Source organism: Rhinopithecus roxellana, chromosome 1, assembly GCF_007565055.1.
Source record: "Rhinopithecus roxellana isolate Shanxi Qingling chromosome 1, ASM756505v1, whole genome shotgun sequence".
NCBI classification, from domain to species: domain Eukaryota; kingdom Metazoa; phylum Chordata; class Mammalia; order Primates; family Cercopithecidae; genus Rhinopithecus; species Rhinopithecus roxellana.
In genome coordinates, this window is record NC_044549.1 from 40,146,949 (window position 1) to 40,165,071 (window position 18,123).

Consider the following 18,123-nt stretch of genomic DNA (forward strand, 5'->3'; position numbering starts at 1 on the left):
GAGTTTGTATTCCAGTAAAGTCCAGACCTAGGAGGGATCCAGGAAAGCAATGAGTGTGGCTGTCAAGGTGCTTCCATCTGTCAGAGTCACACATTCCAAAGCAGCAGAAATCTACTGACAGCCTCCGGTTACTCCCCCGTCTCAGCGAGGCAGGGCAGGCAGCGGCAAGCTCAGCCCATGTGAGGTGCCTCTTGCCAATCACAGACCACCCTTCCCTGGTCCTGGAGGTTCAAAGAATTGCAGGAGGGTAGAAAAGCACCAGGGGCTGGTGCAGACTGCGGAGCGGGCGGCACCCTGTGTGCAGAAAGAGGAGTCGCTGTGAGTAGACTGCTTTCCCTCTACGGGGAATCCCCGGGGCTCAAGGGTTGGGTTGCTCTCCTGGGAGGGAAGCTAGTGGTCTGGGAGCGAAAGGGGAAGAAGTTAGATACCTGATTCATAAAGTCTGTCATTTTTTTCTTCGTAATTTAGGGTATTGTGACTGTCCTGTTCTCTTTTACTTTGAACCGTTCAAACTGCTTTCTTACCTTTGATATAAGTCTTGTTCTCATTAAAGTTCTGGAGATATTACGCAGCCATCCTGCTTTTAACCTGAAATATCCCCAAAGAAAGAACAAGAAAATCCAAGCACCTGAGAAACCCTGTATCTCCTGATTAAATCGCACATAGACAGACACATTTGTAGACCCCCAATTTCCTTGTGGAGTCAGAAAAGCAGTAGAAAATTTAACGAAATAGTTTGTGTCATTTCTTAATAATCTGTTCAGGCTAGCAGAGAGAAAGTTTCTTGGTCTTCTTGTCAGAAATCATTTGGTCCTGCCAACTTGTAATGAAATGTGTGAGGCAATTTACTCCCAGTTATTCTCTGCAAACACTTCTGCTTATTAAATGTGTCAGTTGAAGTAAGTCAACAAAGTAGCTTTATCTATGCAATGTTATTTTTACATAATTTGTTTTTACTCCTTACCAATTCTCTGTTCCACAAGGATCTGCAGGACATAAAGATATTTTTTGATCTAATGACATTTTCATACAAAACACAAATTTAAGTTTCAAATAATGCTAGTATTATTTTATGTTTGCATTTGTTTATAAACCTTAAACTCCACTTCTAACTAGTTTTAAAGATTTTTAAACCATTTAAGAATTTGTAGCCAGTTGCAGTGGCACATGCCTCCAGTTCCAGCTATTTGGGAAGCTGAGGCCATGGGATGAGGAGTTCTAGTCTAGGCTGGGCAACATAGTGAGATCCTGTCTCTAAAAAAATAGAAATACATTTTTAAAGAAGTTTTGTCAACTTGATTGTCTGCTTTTAATGAAAGACAATGTTTCTTGACTATTTCTTGCCTGAGTTGCTAAGCACAACAGGAAATAACTTGCTAGGTTTTATAGATATATATATACTTTGAGTATAAATAAAATTTAGGTTACATAGTTTTCAGACTCTGTGAAGAAGTGGATTTTCTTTTTATTTACCTTCTCAGTGAGGAGAAAAATTTCTTACTTTGCCTTCGCTCCAACAGATTGTTTTGCTTTCTGCTATAAAATAGTCTTTAAAATCAACTCACCTATTTTTTTTTAACTGCTGGGAAGAATCATAGACTTTTACATTCAAAGGGGACCTTAGACATCATTTAATCAAGGAGAAAAAAAAAAGAAACTCAGAACTGCTTTTTTTTTTTTTTTTTTTTTTTTTTTTTGAGACGGAGTCACTCTGACTCCCAGGCTGGAGAGCAGTGGTGCGATCTCAGCTCACTACAAGCTCTGCCTCACGGGTTCACACCATTCTCCTGCCTCAGCCTCCCAAGTAGCTGGGACTACAGGTGCCTGCCACCACGCCCGGCTAATTTTTTGCATTTTTTAGTAGAGACAGGGTTTCACTGTGTTAGCCAGGATGGTCTGGATCTCCTGACCTCGTGATCCACCTGCCTCAGCCTCCCAAAGTGCTGGGATTACAGGTGTGAGCCACAGCGCCTGGCCAAAACTCAGAACTTTTTGACTTCTCCTGCTTACATTCTTAACCATAGTAAACACCAGTCAGGCTTTAAATATGCTCTGGAATTTGGGCCTGATAGCCATGCAGGCTGCCCACAGACTTGATGGGCCACCATTTGCCAACTGGGACAGAGACCACATTGGTGAGGGGGCACCGTCATCACATACCGCCCTCCCCGCCTCGTCCCCCCGCCCCAAGGATTCTCCATGGTATTCCTTTCCTGGAGCTGGGCATCCCTCTGGCAATGCCCACACCTGAGGCCTTCATGCAGCTGAGTGCTCCTGAGCCATTGCTTACAGCTAGTCCCTGATTTCCAATGGATGGATGACTCCCATCATACTGGGAGCACCAGGAATCAAGAGCAGTGCTGTCCAGTAAAACTTTCTGTGATGAGGGAAATGTTCTAGGCAATAGACACTAACCACACGTATCTAGGGAGTGCTTGAGATGTGGTTGGAGCAACTGAGGAACTGGTTTTTACTTTTATTTGAATTCATTTGACTTTAAATAACCGCACGCAACTACTAACTACTATATTAGTGAACACAGGTTTTGAGCTTTAAAGCAAGAAAAACTTATGGGCACTGTGAGCCGTGGGTGACGGCCCTGGGAGAACGCTCCTCTTTTTGTTATTTCCAGGGACTTATCCTACCTTAAGTTGAAGGAGACCAGCAATTGTTGTGACCTACAGTCTCCACACCCATCTTTACTCTGAGCCACGCAAAGTGTCTGTTCTTGTCCTGAGTTTCAGGGTCAGGGCTGAGGTAATAGCATATTGTGTTTCTTCATTTCTTCCTCTCCTATTTTTCCTTTTCTTTTTTTCTCCTTTGTTAATTCAAATTTCTCTAGCATGAACTAGAGTTTGAGGTGTGGTTTGTGTGTTCTCTGGTGCAACAAACTTCGGTGAGGAAAAGAGGTAATGAACTTGAAAAATGATCTCATGCTTACTGAGCGAGTCACACTTCTTTTTCTTCTGCTTTGCAAATTGGTTTGTTTAGTGAGCAATTGTTTTTAGACCTTGTCAATGTGTCTGGAAACATCAACACTATGGGTATGATTAATTTTTATAAGAAAACAAACTGAATGAAAGCACAAGAAAGAAAAAATAGGAAATATAATTCTAGCTTTTAAAAAATCTGTACTCTTTAAAGCAAAGGAACTCCCAGGGTGTTGAGCAATTTGAGTAAATCATCATCGTACCAGGCCACAGGGCAGTTTTCCCACAGGGCGGGGTGCATAGGGGCTATTCCTTTACATGGAAAATATTTCTAGGTGAGTTGCGTACTTTCAGTCTGGGGCGTTCCATCTCTAACGTGGGCAGTTGCTGCTCTGCCCTCTGCCTTCCACCACTTTCCACTTGTTAAATTTATCTCATCCCATTGGTTTCCTTCCCACCCCTGCCAGATAAGTAATCCAATATATGTGAGGGAGGCATTGTTTTAGAATAATGTGGGGACGGTTCAGAAGACCACATATTTAAAACAGCTTCTACAAACTGTGGGCTAAAAAAGAAGGCAGGAAGGAGGACACATCATATCATTAGAAGTCAGTCTAGCCACAGAGACAGACCCAAACCCCCAAATCTTAAGTTACAAGGTTTGTCTTTTTAGGCTCTACCCTGTCCTTGGGTCTCTTTCCTTCTCATGGTGTCTTCCCTCACCCTTTGAAAATTAAATAAGAGAAGGGAGCTGATAAATGAGGCATTAATATGGATGGCTCATGAAACTCAACATGCCTCTTTTATATGAGCTTGTATTTTAATCAGGAATGAAGGAGTGAGTCTCAAGTTGTGGCATTCAGAAGTTAGGGTAAATGGTGAGGAAGCCTTTGAATGAAGGAAGAGGAGAGAAGGCTTTCTCCCTGCCAGCTTTGTTTATGTGGCTCCCTTTCTGGCTTACCTTGTAGTGAGTCTCATGGGTAGGCTCACGGGTGGGAGGCCAAGAGTTTCTCTTAATTTAAAGAGACAAAAAAGGGAAGTGGATCTCCCTGCCTTAAAAAGAATAACGATTAGTGACAAACCCAATAGAAGGCTGGGTTAAGAGTTATGAAACCTGGACTTGAATCTTAACTCTTTTAATAACACGGCATGATCGTGAACAAGTCGCTTCCTCTCTGTGAGCCTTAAACTCCTCACCTGTACAAAGCCTCCAAGTTTGCAGCCGGAACTGATGTATCATGCTATGAACAGGCACCTGGCCAATAACTCTCCTAGGATAAATGACACTTTAATTTCTCTCAAATTACATATCTTCTAAGACAAACAAAAACTTCCAAAAGTGTAGTCATTGACTTCTAAGTGTGACACCCATCAATTAATTTAAAAGTTTTTAATTTTGCTTTTTAATGCAATTCTTTGTCAAATTGGTTTTTTGATAGCAATCCATTTTTGTGGGTTCAGAATATCTTATTAAACAAACTTGAGTGAAGAAAAGACGTAACAACATACCAGACTATATTGCTGTGACAGAGGCTAGTATGGAAGAAAAGCCATAAACACATATCCACAATGGTTTGAGCTTCCTTGGAGAGCTAGTTGCTAAAGGCAGAGAGAGGGATATAGGGAAGGAAGGATAATTCTGGGAAGTTGAGGAGAGAAGAAGGTTTTTCAGTTGGGCTTCAGAAGATAGTAAAGAGTTCGATAAGCAGAAATGGGAAATGGGATTCCAAAGACAGGGACACCCTAAGCATAGCATGGTGGCATGACCAAGGGGGGTGGGCAGTGAAAAATGGCAGGCAGGCCATTTGGAACCTGGACGAGTACTGCCTTGAATACAGGCTGAGGAGTTTGTACTTTATCTCTTAGGTGGTCCAACCCCTCTTCCACTGGCTGAATGGAGAATAAAATAGTTGACTCTGGCCAAATACTATAGACTGGTCTTTCACAATGGAACAGGAGCAAATCTGGATTCAAAGAAACTGGTCAGCAACAGAGAGTGGGTGGACAAGTGATGCACCTGGCAATAGGAAGTAAGAAGCAGCTGGTGCTGGGGTCATGAGTGTAGAGGGAATGACCTAGGGCTCTCCTTTAAATTTAGGCTACAGGGAACCTTTGAAGGGTTTTAAGCAGCGGGGGAGATATAAATTCAGAGCTGTGTTTTAGGACAATGGATCTCAAGATTGGCTAACTGGCTGGCACTTGGAAGCCATGTTTATCTTTGTGGAATACCAGAACCTTTTGGTCTACTAAATTTAAAATAAGTAAGTAGATCATTTTGGCCTAAATTCATACCAAAAACTAGATTCTAGCATAGACAGGTGGTAGCAGCATCCACAATTTAAGAAAAATGTATAAGAGGAAAATGTTTAAAATGACAAATTTTGATAGTAATTCTTCCTCAAATTAGGAAATGACTGGAATCATTCAATATTGGCATTAAAACATGTTGTTCCGGTAAATGGAACATCTGTGCTTTGGAGGATCATTTGAGAACCTCTGCTTGAGAAAGTTCACCATGGAAGCTCTGTATGGAATGGAAACAGAAAATGTTTAATTCATCTGATCCAGAAGTTAGGGGCTGGCAGTGGGAATTGGTAAAATGGTATCAGGAGACATCAGAAAATGATCATATGTGCTTCTATCAAAAATATACATCAATCCCAATTGGGATGGTGTGTTACTCAGGGTTCTTACAGAGATAGAACCAAAAGGAGATACATAAAGAGAGAGGCAACATATGGTGGCTCACACCTATAATCCCCACACTTTGGAAGGCAGTTCCACACTTTGAGGACAGGAGTTCAAGACCAGCCTGGGCAACATGGTAAAACCCCTTCTCTACAAAATATTTAAAAATTAGCCAGACATTGTGCATGCACCTGTGGTCCTAGCTACTTGAGAGGCTAAAGCCGGAGGATCACTTGAGCCTAGGAAGTCAAGGCTGCAGTGAGATATGATTGTGCCCCTGCACTCCTGGGTGACACACCAAGACCCTGTTGAGAGGTTGAGAGAGAGACAGAGAGAGAGAGAGATTAATTCTAAGGAATTAACCTATGTGATGTGATTGTGGGGGCTGACAAGTCCAAAATCTATACAGCAGGTGGGCAACCTGAAAATTTGGGGAAGAGTTGATGTTGCAGTCTTTTTTTTTTTTTGAGACAGAGTCTCGCTCTGTTCACCCAGGCTGGTGTGCAGTGGTACAATCTCGGCTCACTGCAAACTCCGCCTCCCAGGTTCACCCCATTCTCCTGCCTCAACCTCCCAAGTAGCTGGGACTACAGGCTCCTGCCACCACGGTTGGCTAATTTTTTGTATTTTTAGTAGATCGGGGTTTCACCGTGTTAGCCAGGATGGTCTGGACCTCCCGACCTCATGATCCACCCGCGTTGGCCTCCCAAAGTGGTGGGATTACAGGCGTGAGCCACCATGCCCAGCATTTTATTATTTATTTATTTATTTATTTATTTATTTATTTATTTATATTTTTGAGATGGAGTTTTGCTCTTATTGCCCAGGCTGGAGTGCAATGGCACAATCTTGGCTCACTGCAACCTCTGCCTCCCCTGTTCAAGCGATTCTCCTGCCTCAGCCTCCTGAGTAGCTGGGATTACAGGCATGCGCCACCACGCCCAGCTAATTTTGTATTTTTGGTAGAGACGGGATTTCTCCGTGTTGGTCAGGCTAGTTTCAAACTACCAACCTCAGGTGATCTGCCTGCCTCAGCCTCCCAAGGTGCTAGGATTACAGGCGTGAGCCACCGTGCCTGGCCTGATGTTGCAGTCTTAAAGCTAAAATCTGCATACTGAAAACCCAGACAGAGTTTCTATGTTACAGTCCTCTTAGGGCAGAAATGCTGCTTATTCAGGAAACATCAGTTTTTGCTCTTAACGTTTTCAGTTGATTGGAGGGGGCCAGCCACGTTATGGAAGGTAATCTGCTTTACTCAAAGTCTACTGATTTAAATGTTAATCACATCTAAAAAATATCTTCACAGCAATATCTAGACTGATATCTAACCAAACAACTGAACACCATATCCCAGCCAAGTTGATACACAAAATCAACCAGCACAAGGTGTTCATTACAATACTTCTTTATCACGCAGGCAGAGACAAAACTCAAGAAGTTATTAACAAAGGCAAAAGTACTACCAGGACCTACAGAACACCACAGTTTATATTCTGTGTGTAGAGAAGTCACCATTTGTCCTTCCCTTTTGTTCTTCCTCCGTGCCTATCCTCTCTGGAAAGGTCAACAAATTCTTAATGTCTTTTTTTTTTGTTTTAATATCCATTAGTGTGGAACTGCATCAAAGCTTTTCTTTTTTAACCTAAAAAAAAGTGCATTACTCTACCCCTTTGCACAGGCATTTATTAGTCTTCAAAGAACCCTAAACATCAGCCAGGCCTCATCTTTTCCTTTTGTAGAAATTATGTCACCTTTCCTCTAAGCATGCCAGGAAAGCAGCTCTTCCTAAAGATCCATCCAGCTAACGCACTATAAAAGTAAACTCACTTTCCTCAGTTTTCCAGGACTTTTCTAGACGTCTTCCATTGAATGGGGGGCAGGGGGAGTCTTTGACACAGACTTTGACACAGTCTTTGACACTGACTAAGGTCAGCTTACACGTTGTGACCAGAGTTTTTCAACTTCACTCTTGAGTGTCCTCTTACTTCTTGGGTAACTGCTTTCTGAGCTCAGTAATTTGCCTATTTCTTTCTTTTCTTTCAGTTCTAGAATAGCAGTTTTCAATTGCCCTGGGGCTAGCTATGTGTTTAGGAGGTTTAAAGCTGGTGACAAGATGCTCTGTGAGCCCAGGATTCCTACTCTTGTTTCAGCCAGAGAAGTATCATTCTGATCTAGTTTCATATATTAGAGTTCCCTATTGAAATCATATTTCCCTATTGCCTTTGAAAATGTTTCTCTGGATCAAAAAGATAATAATAATAAATCACTGGTTTTAGGTACCTTCACCAACCACTGGGCTATTAGCTCTAGTCTGTCTCCTTTATAAGACAAAAATAAGCAAAATGAGTATTGGGTAACTAATATTGTATTAAAACTTAACACATATTCTCATTTAATTTTCGTAGTAACCCTTGAAGTTAAGTATTACCATACTCATTTGAAGATAAAGCTCGAGAGACTAAGTAATTTCTTGGGGCCGCAAAACTAGTAAGTGGTAGAGCTGAGATTCAAACCTAGGTCTATCCAAAGCCCACATTCATTTCACTTCACCATATTCTCTAACTTGCTCTTCAACAAAGCTCTAGGCAAATTATTAATCTGCACACTCATTTATTCAAATAAACATTTATTTATTTACTTTATCCTTTTATTTAGCAAAATAATTGAGTGTACCTACTATATGTCAGGTACTATGCCACTTTGGACCTAGAAAGACAAATAAAACAGGGTCCCAAATACCTCCTCCTACTTTGGAGACTCTTGCAATAAAGTGAAGGATGCCCTCCACAGGTTGGCAATGGGAGGAAAGAATGCAAAAGGGCAGCAGAGCAGAATCCTCTCTGAGTAATGTCTGTGTCAGGGAGAAAGTGGTCCCAGGACAAGGACAACCTCAGGGGCCATCTCTGTATCACCTCGCAGTCTGGGGCAGAGGCCTCAGAGCTGGCCAAAGCCAGAAGGATGAGGCCCAATGGTGAGTGTTAACTGTTCAGGAATGCTAATGGCATGCAAGGCGGGCCCCTCCCATGTGGATGTGCAGCTTGGTACCTGACTCTGGCCTCACCCCAAGCACAACTAGGAAGTGTTTTTCCTTTTCTCTCATGAATTCATCTATGAAAATAATAAGAAGTACAAATGGGTATCTTTGTGTAAGGCCTCCCAATCCCTCAAGCAGAGCAGGCCCTGTGCAGTGAACAGAGAGAAGGTGGAAGGAAGGCTGCTTCTCCTCAATCTAAGAGCCCTTGGCCTGTGACCAGTCACTGTTAAAACCTCCCTTTTATCCCCCTGGGGTCACTGATGCAGAAAACAAAATCATAACCCAATACCCTCCCTTCCTAAATATCCTCTGATTATAATTAATAGTTTCTTACGTGTGTAAACAATCTTAGTGCTTACCTATTACCTTTGTATCTTTTATCTCATTTAGTGATCACAGCAACCCCATCTAACAAGTTGTAGTCTACTAATTTTATAAATCAGGAATTAGACACAAAGGAAAATAATTGTCCAACTTTACACAGTAATGATAATGACAACACAAAGCTGGGACTTGAACTCCGGCATTCTGATGCCAAGTCCAGTGTGGTCACCATTATACTGCAGACATTAGACTATGCTGTGAGCCACTGGAAGCCTACACTTGGCTCCCTCTTGACATTTGTGGCCATTTGGGGGATGCAGCAAATGTTTTAGGTCCTCTAGACACCAACCTAGTCTAAAATACAAGTGGCCAAGTAGAAGCTATGAAATGCTAACCTCTCATTGACTTGTACATTGCACCTTTTACTTCTTAGAATTCTGGTCTTGGGGGCAGGTGGATGAGCTGTAGATTTTTGATACATCTAGACAGGTTTTCTGGAAAAGCATACGGGGGGAGCACCGAGTTTGGGGGAAGCATGCAAATATGAGCATCATATCAAGGGGTTAAAGAGACAAGAAGCTGGAGATGTGAGTGAAGAAAGGCCTAGTGTTTCTGACCTTTGCAAAGGTAGAGTCTCCTGAGCAGGGAAATGTATCTGTTCTCTCCGCTCCAGGTGTTTCTATTTCCACTGAAAGCATTTGCTATGTAGCAGGACTTGTAAACTGTAGAGTGTTTAGCAAATGATCTGGGGCCAGGCAGACCTGTGTTTCAGTCTCATTCAGTCTCAGCTTCTGCACTTTTTAGCAATGTGGCCTTGGGCAAATTAATCTCTCCAAGCTTCTTTTTTTGTGTGTGGAGACGGAGTTTTGCTCTATTGCCCAGTGCAGGGGCCCAATCACGGCTCACCACAATTTCCACCTCCCAGGTTCAAGCGATTCTTCTGCCTCAGCCTCCCGATTAGCTGGGATTACAGGCATCTGCCACCATGCCCGGCTAATTTTTGTATTTTTAGTAAAGACAGGGTTTTGCCATGTTGGCCAGGCTGGTCTTGAACTCCTGACCTCAGGTGATCTGCCCACCTCAGCCTCCCAAAAGGCCGGGATTACAGGCGTGAGCCACCGCGCCCCGCCCCTTTTCTTTATACAAACAATGACAAGACAACAGATTCTCCCCCTAGATCCTTCGGAAGAAACACAGCCCTGATTTTAGCCTGGTAAGACTCATTTTAGACCTCTGCCCTCCAGAATTGTAAGATACATTTCTGCTGTTTTAAGCCACGAAGTTCATGGTCATTTGTTTTGGCAGCAATAGGAAATGCAGACCTGAAATACCCATCTCTCAGGTCTGTTGAGAAGATGAATATCAAATGCCTAACATAGTGCCGAGAGCATTGTAAGTACCCAATAAATGGCAGTTTTCATCACTATTTCCTTATCTTGGAAGATAAGAGTAGCTAAATTATCATGTGCCATTAATACCAAAGGTCTAAGGGAGAAGAAGAGAACGCATAGTGAAAAAGGAGAACATTTTAGTGGCCAACAAATTCAGAGTATCTTGCCCACCGATATATCCCCCCACCTTCCAAAACCCAACCCACAGCTGGGCTGCCTCCCTGGCATTTTCTGTCATGTCCTTGCCTAGGTTTCTTCAATTTATGCTTTTCTTTTTGCTCAGAGCAAGTTTCTACCTGTCTTCCTTCTTTTCTCCCACTTTTATCTGCATTTTCCACCCTAATTCTGACTCCTGCAGTTCTCCCACAGAATATTCATTTGCTCTTTCCCCTTTGTAAGGACTAAACTCTGTATGGCAGAGTCATCTCTGGAAAAGTCTGTAAGTCACGGGGCATAATTGAGTCACCCAGACCACCTCCCTTGATCAGGGCCCCTGCAGTTCCTTTCGGGACCAGTAAAGCCCCTCAGTAGTGCCTATCTAACTCTGTCCTTCTCCACAGCCTTCCTTGTCCCCTTGATGTGCACGGTCATTTTTGCTTTGAACCCATGCTGTAATCACACTTTAAACTCCTTGAGGTCAGGCACAGTGGCTCACGCCTGTAATCCCAGCACTTTAGGAGGCCAAGGCAGGAAGATCACAAGGTCAGGAGCTCGAGACCAGCCTGGCCAATATGGTGAAACCCCATCTCTACTAAAAACACACACACACACACAAAAAGCTGGGTGTGGTGGTGGGCGCCTGTAGTCCCAGCTACTAGGGAGGCTGAGGCAGGAGAATAGCTTGAACCTGAGAGGTGGAGGTTGCAGTGAGCCAAGATCACGCCACTGCATTCCAGCCTGGGTTACAGAGTGAGACTCCGTCTCAAAAGATAATAATAAAAATAAAAATAAACTAGTTAAAAGAAGAAATTGTCTTCTTTCACATGGTACATAATCAGCACAAGTTGATATCGGTGCTGAATTGAATTTGGCCTCTATTGATTTCTGCCCTTTCCTCTCTATGCTTCTGTTATCTGAACGCCTACCTTTCACAGTCTATTTACTGTTGTCTCTAGTTTAGATACTAACCCAACTGGTCAGGAATAATGTCTGTACATACCAGTAATGAACTTTACAATGTGACTCAACCAGGTACATGAGTAAGTAAGTCTCCGCCTTGGCGGAGTTTGTGCAGTCTAACACGCAACAATAACTGGCAAGAATGAATGAAATTTCTAAGCAGAAAGAAATGAATGGCATTTCTAAGCAGAAACTACACAGAGACCCAATGGCCCAGATTCTTCCATGTCTCCAGCAAACATGAATTGAGTACCCACTGTGTGTCAAATTCTGAGCCAAAAATGCTCATAAATTTTAACTCAAATTGTCACAGCTACCCAGGAAACAGATAAAGGAAAATATTTACAGATGTCTAAACTTACTTGGAAGGTTGTTAATACTTATAGTGTAACAACGAGGTTAAAATTAGCAAGGCTTGAGACACATGGAAGGTTTGCCTCCCACTGCTACCGTACGAAACTAGGACTTTGGCCAAATTGACTGGTTTGCTCTCTTGTGGGCACCTTGCTCTTCTATCTCTACTCCCTAGCTTTCCCTTTCTCTTTACCTGGAATGTCACCCACCCCCACCTCACTCCCACACATATCCACCTCCACTCTATGTATCAAACCATACACATCCTGCAAGACTTACGTCTTCCCGCCTCAGGACTCCCACGATATTTAGTCTCATACATGTAGTATAATTATGCGGGAATGCATCTTAGTTTCCCTACTAACACAAAAAATCCTAGAATACAATAATCTCCCTTACATATCTTTGTATGCCTCAAAATGCATATTGAACCATTTAATACATTTTTTATTTACAGCAGGAATGCATGAATTGATGAATTAAATGTTGAGAGCTGTAGATCGCTTTTCTCAAGGTGCTTCAAGTGCAGAAGCCCAAGTGATTGACCCACACGCTTACCTTTGTGCTCCTTTCAGAAAACCCTCAGGGAGGTGAAAGACCCATGTTCAGCTGTGTATGGCACCAAAGTCTATAAATAGTTTCTGGGAGTCATTGTGGGCTGTGGTGAAGCGCATGGACTCTAGAGTATCTGGAGTCCACACACATCAAGGTCTCTAGCCTAGCTCTGCCACTTACTGGTTGTGTGACCCCAGGGAACTTAATTGACCAATTTAAGCTTTAGTTTCCTCATCTGCAAAATGGAGCCTCCTCACCTTTCTTCTTTTTCTACCTAATTAAGTTATGAGAATTAGATGCGTGCATGCAGAGCACCTGGTAGAGTGGCACACACCTGGTACAAGGAAGTAAATGCTAGTCCCCGTTTTTCACTTCCCCTCATATACAACAGGGCACTTTTCTATTTGCCAACTATTTCTTTGAAGATAATAAAATATTCAGAAAATGATATTTTTAAAAGCAACCTACAGTCCACATGGGAACCAACCACTAACTCTGGCCATGAGTTTACCCTTTGGGTTTCCACTTGTCATGGCCAAGGGCAGTGAGGGCTATGCCAGTGACCCTCAGTGTGCTTTGGCCCTGCCCAATCACCACCTCAGGTCCACCCCTTGTGCTTTCCACCTTGCGGGGCTCAGTCTACCACTCAGAAGGATGCATTCTGCACACTCCTTGCCTGAAAGAACTCCTGAAAGGCACTGACCAGGCTCTGGAAGGCTATATTCTTTTCCTTCTCTATAAAAGTTATGTGATTACTAAGCTCAATAATCAAATGTCCTTCATTGCTAAAGGATTATATGGCTTTGGTTTGGTTCATTTGGGAACAAGGAGGCAATATGCAATGGCATGGATTACTCATGTTACGGAAACTGCAGCAGTTATTTGGTAATGCTTTCAACTGTGCCTTCAGCTTGTGGGAAATCCTGAAGATGGCCAAAGACGACTCCACTGTTCGTTGCTTCCAGGGCCTGCTGATTTTTGGAAATGTGATTATTGGTGTAAGTAATGCTTATTTCTCAGGAAATTCTGCTCTTCCTGTAATCATAACTCTAGATTAATCAAAAGTAAGAGTTTAAAGGAAAATAATGCTGTAATTACTGGCTTCCTATATTTTTGCTTCATTTTAAGAAATATGTTAGTAAATATGCTAGCTAGAATTTAACCATATGTCAAAAGATCATGGTTGAAAAAATAGATATTTCCCTCCCAACTTGAAAATATAAGTATCTAAAAGGAGTCATGTCAACCACAGTCAGTGTCTAAACACCCTGACTACAAACACACTTCAGTGTTTCTTTTCTATGTCACCTTGGTTTGATTTCCATGGGACTCTGCTGTTAAGGTTTTTTGGGACAGATGTTTGCATCTTCTTGTTCTTATACAGAGGCTAGTACCAGGGTGTAAGAATAATACAGAGGCCACACTGTGTGGGTCTGATGGCATAGAAGAACATTTGTTTTGGAGTCCAGAGCTCTTGGCCCAGCTCTCCCCTGACTCCCCATATGACTCTAGCCATCACCTTTCAAGGCTGAGATTCCTCATCTATAAAATGTGGGTGTTGGCAAAGATAAGCAGCAAGGTTCCTCCCAGCTGTCATTGATAAATATGACCAGGACCAGCTCAAATATTACAACCCAGAAGTGTGGATCATGTCATGGGGGCAGGGGGAGATCATTCTCATACCAGAAAGCATTGTTTGAGTGATTCATGCCCCAAGGACATTGTGGATGGTCTAAAATTGTGTGGGTCTGTTTCTAAATAGACAGAATAACATGTGAAGGGATGTATGCAACCAGTTAGTAGGATGGAAGTAGTTGTTTGATTTTGTGGCAATGGGGAGTTTAGATTAGTTGCATAAAGTCTGTGCAGGAAAGGGAGCCAGTCTCCTACCTTCCCCGCCCTCCACCCCCTTTCCCAAAGCTGCACTCCTGATGGAGCCTACCCTTCATTTGCCCCCAGTGTTGTGGCATTGCCCTGACCGCGGAGTGCATCTTCTTTGTATCTGACCAACACAGCCTCTACCCACTGCTTGAAGCCACTGACAATGATGACATCTATGGGGCTGCCTGGATCGGCATATTTGTGGGCATCTGCCTCTTCTGCCTGTCCGTTCTTGGCATTGTAGGCATCATGAAGTCCAGCAGGAAAATTCTTCTGGCGGTAAGACCTCAAATTTCTCTGGAGTTGTCTCCCTGAGCCAATTTTAATGGATTCTTTCTTCTTTACTGAGCAATGCTTTGGCTTTCGGTGGGGAGCAGCAAGTACCAGATGAGGGGTGAGGAGAGAAACACTTTCCCTGCAGTGAAATTGTCCACATGGAGGCAAAGATGCCCTCCACTATTCCAAGTCCAGAAGACTCCAGTACAGAGAAGCCAAAGAGGAGACACCTGGGGGTGGCCTGATGAGTATTTTCCATATTGTGCTTCTACAGCTGGTGTCTGCGTACACCCACGTACAACTAGGAGCTATACAGGCCAAAGGAGAGACACAGTGAGAATTCATTCGTTAGATTTTTTCTCTTGGCAGTAAGTTGTTCAAAACATTTTGATATTAATTAGGCATTAATATATTGGGATATAAAATATAAAATATGCATACATTTTTAAAAGAAAGTATGTTTTCAAAGATTTTTGAGCTCAAGGTTGATGATTCTGTATCATAGCCTATAGTCCCCACATTATCATCCAATCTGCTTTTCAGGGACCCCAGAAAACCTTGATAAGCACCACTGTAGAGTTAGCCTTCAGCTCATACCTGCCTGTGGAGGCTTTACCTCTGTGCATCAAGGAGAGGCTTCTGCCCCAAACCATAGACAGCAAGACCATGCCCTGCCTTTGCAGATGAAAGCAAATTTGCAGGCAGCAGAGCTGAGAAACCTCAGTGTTAGGCCTGGACCCCTACTCTCTGCCCCAATACTTAGGGCAGCAGTTTCACACTATGATGGAACACGCCTCCAATGCCCCACCCCTGAAATAAACCTTTTATTCAAATGCTGCAGGACCTCAGTTCCCCCTTTATAGACTCAGTCCAGCAACGTAAGGTGCTTTTTAGTTCACTCTTTCTTTGAACTAACCATTGTCCTGGTTCCAGCAGAATACAGAACATTTACATTCTCTGGTTCCTTAGTGTGGGTAAGTTCCAGGGCAGAAGTACCCACTTCTGGTGGGTGGGGAAAGGAATACAGGAAAAAGGGAGAGGAGACACAGGTGTTCCTAAAGACAAATTCGCTTGCATCCCAGCCTCACTTTGGGCCATCCATGTGCGTGCCTGACAGCCAGGAGAAGTGAGCTGGGGAGGCAAAGGGGCTAAAGGAGGAAACTCCTCACTGTGTGCCTCCTATCTGGAGTGTCTTTATGAGCAGCCAGCAAAGCTCTTGGCAAGGAGCAAGGCAGCAGCTAATACAGGAAAAAAATGTTCTGGGGCCTCTCAAGGTGTTCCTGCTGTTGACTGCAGCCAGAGCTTTATTCTGGGCTAGGTAATGAGGGCGGCAGAGGGTCCTGCTCGGAGAGCCTCCCATACCCAAAGAGGACAGTTTTCCCTGCCTGCCCTGCTGACACTGACCACAGTGCCCCTTCTCCCAAGAGTGTGTGCAAGGCTGAGGAAGGCAAAAATGGAACTCTTGCAAACAGTCCCCATCCCAGATTCAGAGGTCATTTGGTGTTTAGATATTTTCCAGCCAGAAATTTTCCAGTACTGTCATGTGAAGACATCACGTGCACATGCACCCATGTGCCCACGCACCCATGTGCCCATGACCACGCACACACACACACACCACCACTACCACACACAGCAAGTGCCACTTCACTAACCTGAGCCAATGTACTTTGAGTGCAGGTGCATGTGAAAGAACACCCGGCAAGTCGCTGTGCACTTGGAGGCTGCCTCTCCTCTGATGAGACTGGATGCTTGTTAGGAAGGACCCTAGATGTTCAACATGATCCAGTTCATCTTTTTCTGAACTCTGTGATTCTAAATTCTCAGCAAATTGTAAAGAAAATTTCTCCAAAATTCCAAAATCAAAGTGGATTTATGAGGCCCTATATTGTATGTGATACACTAAGACTCTCCTGGCAGGCACTGAGCATGCACATGCATGTAAATGCACACACACACACACACCAGTTCATTCTCTTGTACTTGTTTTTCCCAGTTAAAATAGAAACTCAGAGAACTGGACTGAGGAAGCTCTGTATTCAATGGCTATTTGTTCTCTGGAGAAAGGGAGAGAAATGAGCTGACTAGCACCAAGCCCCAATCCAAGCCACTGATCAATGAGGGTTTGTTGAATAACTACATGAATGATTACATGATTATAGGATGAATTTGCTGAAAAATCATAATTATTTGGGCAAGTCGCTCTTTGACAGGTACATGTAATTATTTTATCTCATTTGTTTCCTTTCCAGTATTTCATTCTGATGTTTATAGTATATGCCTTTGAAGTGGCATCTTGTATCACAGCAGCAACACAACGAGATTTTGTGAGTACAACCTCAAAAAGCAAAATGATAATATGAATTATCATTATTATAACAACCAACATGTATTAACCCCTTACTGTGTGCCCAGGCAATCCAATATGCATGGTAATAATACATATATCACTTCACTTAATCCTTATAAATCTATGAAATAGGCATTATCACTTGTCATTTTAGAAAAGAAAAAAATGAGACAGAAAGGTAAAGTGACTTGCCTAAAGTGACATAGTTGGCAACTGAAAGAGCAAGAATTCTGAACTCAAACAGCCTGACTCCGAGGGCCCAAGTTTGTAATCCCCCGTGGGTTTCACCATTCTGCCATGGCCATGGGCCTTCCAATGGGAGGATCTCTATTCTACCTCAGCTAAGACTTGCTCTCGATTCTGTGTATTTCTTTCTCTCACATTCTCTGTTGCCCTAGCCTAAGGCACCCTACAATATGTGTTCCCCTGGCCTCATAGTGATTTCTTTTAACACGGGAGTCTCTTCTCTGCATGGCGACTTATGCCAACCTCAGCCAGCTGTACTTGGTGTCTCTGAGTACAGTTTTGCTCCAGGAGAGAATGCTCAGTGTCCCCAGGAACTGACAGAGAAAAATATTTTCCTCTCCTTGAAAATTAGTGTGCTAACTCTCCCTCTTGTGTTGCCTCTTCTTACTATAGTTCACACCCAACCTCTTCCTGAAGCAGATGCTAGAGAGGTACCAAAACAACAGCCCTCCAAACAATGATGACCAGTGGAAAAACAATGGAGTCACCAAAACCTGGGACAGGCTCATGCTCCAGGTAAGACCTGGGGTCTTGGGGAGATGCCATTTTTATTTACTGGTGGGAGTGGGTGTCGTACACATGACTCAGTGGGACGCTATATTTTATTCCAAGCCATGATGATTAGCTTACATTCGTTGGAATGATTTTGTCAAGAAATTTAGATTAATCATATACTCTCCCTCTTAGAACTCGGGTATCATTTACATTAAAAGAAAAATATTTTCTCTGCCCCACAGTGAACTTGAGTGATAATTACTGCCTGTTCCGCCTTTTTGGCACCTCTTCACAACCACTGTGAGCTCGTCTTCCCAAGGACCAGGCACTATGTCTTGATTTGATCACCCAATTTTCTCCAACTGGCAATCATAGTTTATGTCCATGTTTATCTCCAATGCCATCAAAAGTCCAAGTCTTCCAGAATATCCATCATCACCCCCACATTGCCCTCTGTACACAAATTGTTATCCTCTACAT

General features: G+C 43.1%; 1 protein-coding gene across 1 annotated transcript in view; it reads left to right on the forward strand.

The window, feature by feature from the left end:
- Positions 1-252: 252 nt before the first annotated feature.
- Positions 253-18,123, forward strand: part of UPK1B (uroplakin 1B) — a 32,104-nt gene continuing 14,233 nt past the window's right edge. Inside the window, exons 1-5 of the mRNA XM_010357446.2 lie at positions 253-318; positions 13,306-13,393; positions 14,355-14,555; positions 16,805-16,879; positions 17,542-17,664. Coding sequence (XP_010355748.1) covers positions 13,325-13,393; positions 14,355-14,555; positions 16,805-16,879; positions 17,542-17,664 — 468 coding nt within the window. The 5' untranslated portion in view covers positions 253-318; positions 13,306-13,324. The remainder of the gene's footprint in view (positions 319-13,305; positions 13,394-14,354; positions 14,556-16,804; positions 16,880-17,541; positions 17,665-18,123) is intronic.